We start from the raw sequence: 13034 nt of genomic DNA, 5'->3' as shown, positions 1-13034 counted from the left end.
TTTTCAAAACTGAGAACAAGGAGTAAAACTATTTATGGTTGTGGATTTTACTTGCTGGGCCCTCTTTGGGCTCATTCAGTTTTATTTCTTGTTTTCAGGTAGAAAGGACGCTGGAATAGGAGGCCGGAATGGGGATGGGAATAATTATTAATTTTCAAAGTCTTTTCATATCAGTGATTGTAATAATATGATATTCCGCAACTAAAGTTTAATGTTTTCTAATTTTACTTGTAATAAAATCTCTTGAATAATGTTTTATGCATTTATTGTATCTTTTAAAATCAAGAACTCTGATAAACCTTATAGATCTTTGCAAGAATTTTTGTTATAAAAGAAGAAAAGTGGCAAACTCAGCCTTAACGGGCTGGGGATGTTACAATTTTGGTATCAGAGCAAAGGTTATAAGGTTCTGGCAGACTTTTCAAAAAAAAAAAAAATAAAAATAAAATAAAATAAAATAAAATTTTGGGGTTAATGGGAAGCCACATTCCGGCCAAATAGAGTATGTGTTTTTGAGTGGTCTCTAATATATGATGCATGAGCATTTTCTAATGGTTAATTTTTTTGTTAAAAATCATCTTAGTGTGATTAATCTGGAGGATTTTATTATTGTGATCATGTTAATGACGGAGATGAATTTTTATTTTATAGATAGGTTGTGATCTATAGTATCTGCCTATTTGGATTTGCGGCAGTTTTCTAGAGTATCGATTGATAAGGGTATATTTTAAGGTGTCTCGAGGGTTTAGAAAAGATTATTGATCATGATTTAAAAATCGTATGATGATTTTATAGATTTAGGTTGCGAGATGATTTGTGAAATTAACTTGTTGATAAAATGGTTTTATTGATTTAGGTTGTGAAACAAATTGTGTAAGTGACTTGGTAACGAATGATCTTATGGATGTCGGTTGTGAAAAGATTCTTGAACGGAATTAATGGTATAAGAGCTTATATGAGTTTTTGGTAATGGCTAAGGTTTGGTCGATGACAATAATGATACTATGATTGATGTTATAATATATGGATTGATGAATAAGGATTACGTAATGGCATGAAGTGAATGCCTAAGTATTGCAGGGATAAATGCAAATAAGGTATACCCTAGAATCTATAAGATATTTTGAGATATAAAGTTGTGGTTTAAGGATTTTGATATTTTCAAATGATTGTGATGACTTTAAGGTACAATTCATGAAATCTCTGAGGTGATTCTTAGAATTTGAGGTGCTAGGTTTTCTGTAATTGAGGTAAATTATATTGAAGTGATGCTTAAAGTTTTGAGGATGAATTGATACTCCTAAGTTGTGGATAAGATTTAAATTTTGAGGCATTAGTGGATATGAAATTATGAGAAATTTTAGTTACATGCCAAAGCTTTTGATATAATTTTCTTTTACTAAGTAAAGATAATGGATTATTATTCTTGAGGTAAATTGAAGCATAGAGGTAAGAGTTGAAAGACAATATAATACAGTGATATAATATAGTGACATGATCTAAATTTTCTCTTATAAGATATATGTTCAATGATATTAAAATATTTTAGAGGTTGATAACATGTGATGGTACATACTTAGATGTTTTATTGAGTGATTAACTTGTTAAACAGATTGTTTGTTTAAAGGAAGTTATTATAATGACAGGATGATTATATAATGAATATTGAATGAGTACTGAATGATTACGAAAAGAAATGTTTGGAGAACAAGCTCCTTATAATATTACATACCAGTGTCCATAAAAAAAAAAAAAAAAAAAAAAAAAAAGAAGGGAATTTGTTGCATAAAGAGACACGTGATAATGAGATGAGCAGATGATTCCTCAGAGCTGCTCCAGGAAAATTATTTCTGCAAAGAGAAAACCTAGTATGAGCAGAATCGTATATATTTATATTAATTGAATTATCAAAGAGAATATTTATTTCTAATGAGGTACCTAACTAGAGCGTGTGTGGAGAGACTTGCAACACCCCTGAACATCGACCCGGAGTTTTTCATGCTGTCGCTGGAGACGTTCGGTATTCTTCTCCATTTTTAGCATCTTTGGTCCCATGTATTCCGCATAAGATAACACCATCTTTTTCATCTGAGCATTCTCCTGCTTCAAATCCATGTGTTTTCGTTTGTAGTATTTGAGCAGTCGCTGTAAGACCCCGATTTGGTTTCTTGAGACTTTCAGCTCTTCAGCTCTGGCACTCAAACGTTGTGCCATGTCAGAAACTGAAGCAGCACTTTGGATACTGAATGCCAATGAGTTATTAATAGCATCAGTATCCGACCTATCAGCTAAGAACGTTTGATCCCGTGGAATTACGAAACCTTTGGCCACTGCTACAGCAGTAGAATCATGGAGCATGATAGAATCGTGAATAGTGATAGGACGATTGTCAAAGACAAAAGTTGGCTGCCATACGTTAGGATATGCAGCAGGTTCATTAGGGTGTGTAACAGGTATGACGGGAGGAATAGCAGACACTTCAGGGGGAACAACAGGCACATCCGGTTGCACGTCAGGCATAACAATGGGTTGTGCTGCAGGAGCAATATTCAAATCGAGGTTGTTAACGGATGATGATGATACTCCCATATTTAGGAAAGTAAGGAAAAATAGTTGAGAATACGAAGAAATTGGGAGAGATGAAGTACTGAGAAGAGACTAAGCGTTAGGAACTGAAGGAATTTTTGTGAAGTTTCTGGAAGCAGCAGACGAGTAGCCTTAAAGAAATTTTTTTTTCACTTCAAGCGAAATGAACAGTAAACGACAAAGCGTTAGGCGACCTCGGGCCGCGATGGAAACTTTGTCAAAAGATCCCGTGAAAGTAGGATCTTGTCTCCTGTCATAATTCGACTGAGCTCCTTTTTCAAACCCACTGTTCAATCAACGACTTCGGATACCATGCGTGGGCAACTGAATGAAATGTCATGCCAACGCGCACCACGCGCTCGTTCGTTATCCAGAAACCCTTCATATAAATTCACACCTCTTTCTCCATTGCAAACGCATGACTTCTGATCATACCCCTTCACCTGAGATCTTCTGCTAATAGCCTTCCATACAATGAAAGCTCGACTGTTCTCCTAGTTGAGCGTATCCTCAAGAGAAAAATGCAGCATCACAACATGATTCACAAACCCAACACCTTATACTCTCAGTGGTAAACCATTGAAGCAAGATTATCGTTGATCATGTCATGATGAAGCAAGATTATCCTTGATCATGCTTCTCAGGCTAAATATCTCTCTTCTCTTCAAGTATCCATACATGACAGAAGAGAGAGAGCATCCGATGTGGGTATTTTGAAAGTCTCGGAAAGAGCTCACATGCAAATCATGTCCTGAAATGCTTTTCAAATCTTCATTTCTAGAAAGCAACAGGACTATCTTTCTCTCTTTTCTCTTCTTGACCTTGCAAGACCCAAGGGAGAGAAATTATAACATGAGTGTTTTGGGACATCCAGCTTGGAAACTTACCCATATCCTACTTTTCTTGCTTATCAATTTCATCTCTAGAACGCAGCAAAGCACAGCATGTATTAGTCAAGAATGGATGAGAATCTTACATTTGATGTAATCGTGTATTTCGTTTGAGTTGAAATCATAATTACGAGTTTCTTTTGTTGAGTTATGATTTGTTAAGTAAAAATGTAGTACTGGAAGATTTTCGCTGATATTGTAGCATCGACACAAAAAGTTGGGATGAGAAAATAGAAACGGTTGTGTATTTAGAATGAATCGAATTATGATGTCACTTCTGAGGTATATTCATGTAATGATGTTTGAATGTTGGTGCTATTTACTTTTACAGGTTTATGATGGTGAGAAGTTAATAATTATTAGAGCATCATATTAAAATTTCGTATACATGATTTGGAATATAGAGATACTAAAGAGAATATAGGCGGGGATGATTTTTACACCTTTTTGATAAAATTGATTAAATTAGATCGAGAAAATTATTGCAGGCTTGAAATGAGGACTATGATGTTTGGAGGTATAAACTATTGATCACATGATTTATTAATTTGATGTTTAAACCTTGATTGTAGACTGTTGATGAATAACTTGATTGTTGTTATTGAGGTTGGAAAGAAACAATGGAAAAGATTTTGAGGTATGATTTTAGTGTGAACTGATGAATGATTGCAGAAATCGTGACTTTAGACTGTGAATAAGATTTACTCCTAGTAGAAGGAGATAAAATTTCAATATGATAAAAGAGAGTAGGCTTTGATGAAGGATTGAAATGATTATTTAAATCTGAATCCCTCAACTTGAAGATTGGACGATAATATTATAGGTTTTAATTTCGAGGACGAAATTCTAATAAGGAGGGAAGATTGTAGTGCCCCAGAATTTTCAAAGCTATTTAAATAGATTATTATGATAATGATGTTATTTTAATATCCATTGTAGCTAAGGATTTTAATTCTTGGGAAATTTATGAGAGTGGTAATTAGAGAATGGTAATTGGTGAAATAATAGGATAGTAAATATGTAGCACCTTAGATTTTGAAAGTCTTATTTTAGAGATATTAATTTGATGCTATGATTATATTCATATTAGGCAATGATGTTAATTCTTGAGAAATTTATGATATTGTATGAATGGTAATTGGAAATTGGTAGGTAGAATAGTAAGTGGTAGGTGGAATAGTAAGTGGTAGGTGAAATAGTAAGTGGTAGGTAGAATAGTAAGTGGTAGGTGGAATAGTAGGTGGTAGGTGAAATAGTAAGTGGTAGGTGGAATAGTAGGTGGTAGGTGAAATAGTAAAATGAGGGTATAATTGTAAATTGAAGGTAGAATAGTGTTTGATTTTCTCCTATAAATAGAGCTCTTCTCCTTCACAATTTTCACCACTCATCTCCTCTCCAATCTCTTGCATATATTCTTCCTTCTTCCGCTTTTTACTCGGTCTTTCTTCTTTCTAAGAGTGTTTACTCAGAACAGATAGAGAAAGGGCGAGACCAAGCGCTACAAGAAAGAAAGAACACAAGAGATAGCGGACTTTAGAAATTAGTTTCAAAAGATATACTAGTGGTGTTAGTCATATTGGAGCAACTAGATTCCTTCATACCACTTTTAGCTTCAGTCTAGAGGTAAGTAAATTCACTACCTCTTCTAAAATTACTTCATGTCATGCTATTTATATATTCTTGTATTAAATTGTAAATGATTATTTTATTTACGTATTATGAAGTTATGTTGCATGCATGAAGGATTTCTAAAAGAATTATCTATAAAGTTTCTATTTATTTAAACGCTTTCTAAGTACAACAAGTTTATATTTGAAAAAAGGTTTCCATTTTGAGAAAAGAAAGTTGAGAAATGATGATGATTATAAGAAAGAAAAATGATGATAAACCCTCATACATGTTGCCCTAAGATGCATCAAAAGAAGTACAAAGAAAAGTACAAGAGATGAGATAAATGTTTATGAAATGAGGGCACATGTATGGAGGAGAGTATTTTTGGCCCCAAGATAAGTAAAGATGAGAGGAGTTCGGTACCGATACTCGGATGGAGGCGAAACCACTGAAGGAGGCTATGCGAGAAGGTGGTATTCCATCAACTAGACCGTTGAGTGCACCAAGAAAGAGTTAATTGACGGTCGGGCATGGCTGTGGCCACAGTTCAGTGCCATGGTCACAAGGACCCGCAACCCTCGTACACAGGGGTAATAGTGTACATGGGCCTTATTATGAGAAAATGATACTATATTTTCAACGATAATATGCTATGATGATTTACAGAGATTATTTATAATGATGCATTATGATGATGATTTATAAAGATGATTTACAACGATACTATATTTTCAACGATGATATGCTATGATGATTTACAGAGATTATTTATAATGATGCATTATGATGATGATTTATAAAAATGATTTACAACGATGATCTATTACTAGATGTAATAGTATGTATATGTTACGGGAGATACAACCGTACATACAGATATTATTATGGCTAGAATTATATTTATTCGCGAAAATGATTTTCAAAACTGAGAACAAGGAGTAAAACTATTTATGGTTGTGGATTTTACTTGCTGGGCCCCCTTTGGGCTCATTCAGTTTTATTTCTTGTTTTCAGGTAGAAATGATGCTGGAATAGGAGGCCGGAATGGGGATGGGAATAATTATTAATTTTCAAAGTCTTTTCATATCATTGATTGTAATAATATGATATTCCGCAACTAAAGTTTAATGTTTTCTAATTTCACTTGTAATAAAATCTCTTGAATAATGTTTTATGCATTTATTGTATCTTTTAAAATCAAGAACTCTGATAAACCTTATAGATCTTTGCAAGAATTTTTGTTATAAAAGAAGAAAAGTGGCAAACTCAGCCTTAACGGGCTGGGGATGTTACAGATAAAGTCGCCCCTAATAGTTAAGCATTGAAAGTCGACCCTAATAATGCGTCTTCAGCGTCCACTTTTAGTGGATGCTATTTCTCATCAATTTTAATTTTTAATTTAATTTAATTTTTTTTAATTTTTTTAGCTACTCTTTAGGGGCGATAAAGTCGCCACTAATAGTTAAGCATTAGGGTCGACTTTCAAAGTCAACCCTAATGATGCGTCTTCAGCGTCCACTTTTAGTGGACGCTATTGCTCACCAATTTTAATTTTTAATTTTTTTTTAAAAAATTTTTTTAGCTACTCTTTAGGGGCGATAAAGTCGCCCCTAATAGTTAAGCATTAGGGTTGACTTTCAAAGTCAACCCTAATGATGCGTCTTCAGCGTCCACGCTATTGCTCATCAATTTTAATTTTTAATTTTTTTTTTAATTTTTTTAGCTACTCTTTAGGGGCGATAAAGTCGCCCCTAATAGTTAAGCATTAGGGTCGACTTTCTAATGATGCGTCTTCAGCGTCCACTTTTAGTGGACGCTATTGCTCATCAATTTTAATTTTTTATTTATTTTTTATTTTTTTAGCTACTCTTTAGGGGTGATAAAGTCGCCCCTAATAGTTAAGCATTAGGGTCGACTTTCAAAGTCGACCCTAATGATGCATCTTTAGCGTCCACTATTGCTCATCAATTTTAATTTTTAATTTTAATTTTTATTTTTTTAGCTACTCTTTAGGGGCGATAAAGTCGCCCCTAATAGTTAAGCATTAGGGTCGACTTTGAAAGTCGACCCTAATGATGGGTCTTTAGCGTCCACTTTTAGTGGACGCTATTGGCCATCAATTTATTTTTTTATTTTTTTTACCTACTCTTTAGGGGCGATAAAGTCGCCCCTAATAGTTAAGCATTAGGGTCGACTTTCAAAGTCGACCCTAATGATGGGTCTTTAGCGTCCACTTTTAGTGGACGCTATTGGTCGTCAATTTATTTTTTTATTTATATTTTTAATTTTTCTAGGTACTCTTTAGGGGCGATAAAGTCGCCCCTAATAGTTAAGCATTAGGGTCGACTTTAAAAGTCGACCCTAATGATGGGTCTTTAGCGTCCACTTTTAGTGGACGCTATTGGTCATCAATTTATTTTTTTATTTTTTTTTTATTTTTTTTACCTACTCTTTAGGGGCGATAAAAGTCGCCCCTAATAGTTAAGCATTAGGGTCGACTTTTAAAGTCGACCCTAATGATGGGTCTTTAGCGTCCACTTTTAGTGGACGCTATTGATCATCAATTTATTTTTTTATTTTTTTTTTATTTTTTTTACCTACTCTTTAGGGGCGATAAAGTCGCCCCTAATAGTTAAGCATTAGGGTCGACTTTGAAAGTCGACCCTAATGATGGGTCTTTAGCGTCCACTTTTAGTGGACGCTATTGCTCATCAATTTTAATTTTTAATTTTTTTTTTTAATTTTTTCTACGTACCCTTTAGGGTCGACTTAAGTGGACGCTATTGGTGTACTATCAGGGTCGACTAATTTGGACGCTAAAAGTTTTTTTTTGGCCCCTTAAATTTTTCGCGCCCCTTTAATAATTCCCGCGTGTATATTAGGGTCGACTTATTAGCGTCCACTGTAAAGTGGACGCTAATAGTCACCCTTTCGACCCATTATTAGCGTCCACTTTTATGTGGACGCTAATAAGTAACTATTAGGGGCGACTTTTAAAAGTCGCCCCTAATAGTTGAGTATTAGGGACGACTATAAAGTCGCCCCTAATAAGTCGCCCCTGATGAGTCAGTTTCTTGTAGTGTGGGTGTGCATGTGGCCCTTCTTGGTGCAGCCAAATTGGTATTGGGTTTGGTGTTAGGGAGCTCTTTGGTGAAGATTTTGAACCAATTTCCTGTTGGTGTCCTTGGGGTTCTGCTCTTGTTTGCTGGAATTGAGCTTTCCATGGCTTCAAAGGACATGAATACCAAGGAGGAATCCTTTGTGATGCTTCTTTGCACAGCAGTTTCTCTAGTGGGATCAAGTGCTGCTCTTGGGTTTGTGTGTGGGATTGTTGCTCATTTGCTTCTAAGGTTAAGAAATAATTTAAGTAAAGATGATTAGCCAATTAAGGTTCTTGTGTAATCTTTGTTAACGGCTCATGCAAAATGCATCCATGTTTATTAATTGCTCTTTTCAGATGAGCCCATGAGTTGCTGCTTGCTAGCTTTTTCCTGGAAGCATACATTTTAGTCCCCACTTGCTGCTATCAATAAAAAAGCACACTCAAGAATGTGCTTGAGTGTTTAGAGGAACATTCTTGGTTGCTTGATTGATGGGTATCTCTCACTCTCTCTCTCTCTCTCTCTTGAGAAACACTTGACAAGTTCTTAGTGCAGAGAATGAAGATCTATGGTGGTGTTTGACAAAAACACGAAGGTGAAAGTAATTTTGAGGTTTTTTGTGAATGTTATGTGGGGAGAAAAGTTGTTTGTTAATATTTTGACTTTTTTTTTTTTGTTTAGAAAGAAAAAAGGAAAAAATTGTGTATTCAAACAAGTCCCTAGCTACTTTTCTGTCTTTTCTGTTGGCTATGTTACTTATTTTCCTTGAGAAGGCTACTCAAAGCACTTCAAATTAATTAAAGAATTCAACCGAGTTGCCATCCAAAGCAAGTGCAATATGATGATATCTATGTCTTTTAATCTTTAAAATTTAAGGTGGGAAAAACGACTTCTAGCACTCTTTTAACTTTTCTTTTTCTTTTCTTTCATTCCCTTGACGTAAGATTGCTGCTTTTACCGAATAAAGAAAGGTAAAGAATGTGAATATAGAGACAAATGAAATGAGAACCCAATGAGCCATTACATACCTTCTTGATTATGTGCTAATGATTTGAAGTAGAGATGGATGCGGATCTCCTAAAATTTTCTGTTCGAATTCCATAGAATTTGGGTAGGAAATTCCACCCTCTCCGACCTCTCTTCTCTTTTTTTTTTTTTCTTTTTTTGTTGTCCGAATTACATGAAATTTGGGCAGAAAATTCTAAGAGATCCCCACCGAGTGGAGATTGACCTTTATTAATTGCATGATTTTATTCTATGCATAAAGTTTGATTGTTATCTCTCGATGGCATGATCTGGCTGGCCTTAAGAGTACATTGGCTACGCAGCATTCCACTTCATGTGCAAGATATATTGGCAAACTTGTAAAAGGAAAATGAGGGAATCGGGGGAATTCACATTTTTATCCACAACTATTTTACAATGTTGTTATGTGACAACCTTAACCTGTTGAGAAGGGAAGGTCAATGATATATGGGCATTCATTGACAAATATATTGTATTAATTGTATATTTGTTTAGTTGCCTTTTATACTTAGACTACCTAGAATAAATTAGCATGATTGTAGGAAATCTCTTGTATAAAACTACGTCTCTTAATTCAATAAAATTCATTCAAAGGCAAATATTATTTTCCTTCTTTACATGGTATCAGAGCAAAGAACGATACCCTAGCTCTCTGCCCTCTTTCTTTTTGCCTTCTTTCTATCGTTGTTTCTCATTATCATGACAGAACAACAACCTTCAAATGGAGGCAAGCTTGTTGCTGCAAATCCATATTTTCTTCACCATTCCGATCATCCAGGAATGGCGCTTGTTTCCAAGCCCCTCAATGGTGATAATTATTCGACATGGTGTAGAGCCATGACGATTTCTTTGAATGCCAAATCCAAGTTAGGTTTCATAGATGGGACCACCAAAATGCCGTCTGCCACAGCCAAACCAAACGACTATGCTTCGTGGAAAAAATGCGACGATATGATCCTCTCTTGGATTCTCAATTCACTCACACAGGATCTTGCAGACAGTGTCATTTTTTCGACCACCGCCCAGGAGGTATGGGAAGACCTTCGGGATTGTTTTTCTCAAAGCAATGCCCCTCGTATTTTTCAGATTGAGAGGGACATTGCGTGTCTTGCTCAAAATCAGATGACTGTTGCAGCTTATTACACAAGGCTGAAAAAATTATTGGATGAACTAGGATCCTATAATGACACCGTTTGCTCTTGTGGGGCAAACCATAAGAGGCGCAAATTGATGCAATTTCTCATGGGACTCAATGAGTCCTACAGTGAAATCCGAGGGCAAATTCTGTTGATGAATCCACTACCTGATGTTGCCAAGGCTTACTCTTCCATTGTACAAGAGGAGAAGCAACGAAGCCTGGGGCTGCACGTGAGACGATGGAGAACTCAGCCATGGTTGTTCGAAGGGCTAAACCGGTGGCTCTGGCTGTTCAACATGGACAAGGTTCTTCTTCTCGTTCCAACCCATCTAATCGAAAACCTTTGCGTTGCTCTTATTGTGACCGTGACCATCATGTGCGAGAAACATGCTGGAAGCTGAATGAGTACCCACCAGAACACCCTAAACATGCATCAAATAGGTCCAATCAAGGAAACACTCATTTCAAGCGCAACAATAGCCATCAATCTTCAGTCAACAATGTCAAGGAAAGTCCAATAATGCAGAAAGTGCCGTCGGTGACAAATGGGCTCTCTGATTTGCAAATCCAGCAAATCTTATCTATCATGCAGGGTAAAGGGACAACACAATCCGCCAATCCTAAAGCTAATGTTGCTTCCTCAGGTTTGTTACAAACATTGTTGCGCCTCCATCAATTAATTATCGACAGTGGTGCGACAGACCACATTACTTCATCTCCAACTTTGCTTGTCAACTGCAGTAAGAATATTGTTTTGCCACCAGTTGCTATACCAAGTGGAGAACAGGCTCCGATTACATCCGTTGGGAATTTACCTTTGAATTCCGCTGTTACTCTAAAAAATGTGCTTGGTGTGCTATCTTTTAAGGTGGATTTAATGTCTGTGAGTCGAGTTACCAAAGATCTCAATTATTCAGTAACCTTTTTCCCTCATTGGTGTATTTTGCAGGGCTTGATGACGAGGACGACGATTGGTTTGGGTGAACAACGAGATGGACTTTATTACTTGGTTGCATTAGCATCAGAGAAGCCAAAACCTGAAACTCCATCTGTAGCAGCCACTTCTTGCCGTTCACCCAGTTCTCAGGTCACCTCCTCCACTGCTTTGTTGCATCGCCGATTGGGGCATTTGTCTTCCTCTAGATTAGATTTTATGGCAAAACATTTGTTAAATTTCCCTTTCCAGTCTAATAATGCTTGTGATGTTTGTGCACTTGCAAAACAAAGTCGACTTCCATTTTCTGTTAGTTCAATTTCATCTGTTAGACCTTTTGAATTAATTCACTGTGACATTTGGGGCCCCTATAAAATTGCCTCTCTTTCTGGTGCGAAATATTTTTTGACTATTGTGGATGATTATTCTAGATTCACATGGGTATTTTTTATGCATCACAAAAGTGAAACACAACATTTACTTGTCAATTTTTTCTCATTTGTCCAAACACAATTCCATGTTTCTATAGCCAACATTCGGGTTGATAATGGTGGAGAATTCGTTTCTATGCGGGAATTTTTTAAACAAAAAGGGACCACTTACCAACATTCTTGTGTCTATACTCCTCAACAAAATGGGGTTGTAGAGCGCAAGCACCGCCATATTCTTGAATCCGCTGGAGCTTTTCATTTTCAAGCCCACTTTCCTTTACATTTTTGGGTAGAATGTGTTTCTACTGCTGTTCATATAATTAATCGTTTGCCCACACCACTCTCTTGCCAAACTCCTTTTGAACGACTTTATGGTAAGCTTCCTTCTTATTCTCATATTCGAGTTTTTTGGTGTCTTGCCTATGCTACTGATGTGCACGTCCCCCATAAATTCGCTCCTCAAGCCAAACAATGTATTTTTCTTGGCTATCCAGTTGGTCAAAAAGCTTACAAGCTCTATGACCTTGCTACCCACCAAATGTTCACTAGCCGTGATGTTGTTTTTCATGAAACTATTTTTTCTTATGAATCCATTCCATCCACTTCCTCAAATTCAATCCCTGTGATTCCTCTTTTTGTATCCGATCCTTCCCCACCAGTCCAACAACCCTCACCACCATAACTACACTACAAAAAAACAATTTTTTCTTGACTGGAAATTTCTGACGTTTTATGGTGTCCGACACGTCAGAAAATTTTTCTGACGTGTCGTTTCTGACTCGTGTAGATTGTCAGAAGAATAAGTGTCAATAAAAATTTTTCCTGACATGCCAGTGGGTACTGTCTCATACGTCAGAAAAATTTTCTGACGTGGTAAATGTCGCCACGTCAGACGTGGGAGAACTACCATGTCAGAAAATTTTCTGACGTGGTAGAACTCCCACGTCAAAAAAATAAAAAACTAATTTTTCTTTTTTAAAATCTTTTATGGAATTTCTTTTTTTCAATTAAAAAATTTATTAATTTAAATTAATTTTCAATTAAATTATTATTTTTTTTTTTTTGGAATTCCTCTGCACCATGGCCACTCCCTCTCTTCTTTTCTCAATTTTTTGTTTCTCTCTCTCTTCTTTTCTCCATTTTCTCACTCTCTCCCTCTTCTTTTCGATCTCCATTTTCAAAAACCCAAAACGAAAAAATCTTCAAAAAATTAAAAACCAAAATCAAGAAATCAAAAACCCAAATCAAAAAATCAATCTGAAAAAACAAAAACCCAAAAAATCTTCTTATCTTCTCTTCTTCTTCTCCTTTTTTTTT

The 13034-nt window shown here is 35.9% G+C and overlaps 1 protein-coding gene across 1 annotated transcript in view; it reads left to right on the top strand.

The window, feature by feature from the left end:
• LOC132190742 (probable ADP-ribosylation factor GTPase-activating protein AGD14) overlaps positions 1-8468 on the top strand; it is an 11781-nt gene extending 3313 nt beyond the window's left edge. The window contains exon 8 of the mRNA XM_059605795.1: positions 8200-8468. Within this exon, the coding sequence (XP_059461778.1) occupies positions 8200-8468 (269 nt within the window). The remainder of the gene's footprint in view (positions 1-8199) is intronic.
• The last annotated feature ends 4566 nt before the right edge of the window (positions 8469-13034 follow it).

Source organism: Corylus avellana, chromosome ca8, assembly GCF_901000735.1.
Source record: "Corylus avellana chromosome ca8, CavTom2PMs-1.0".
NCBI classification, from domain to species: Eukaryota; Viridiplantae; Streptophyta; class Magnoliopsida; order Fagales; family Betulaceae; genus Corylus; species Corylus avellana.
Note: the sequence above shows the minus strand (reverse complement) of the source record. Positions and strands in the feature narration are given on the sequence as shown.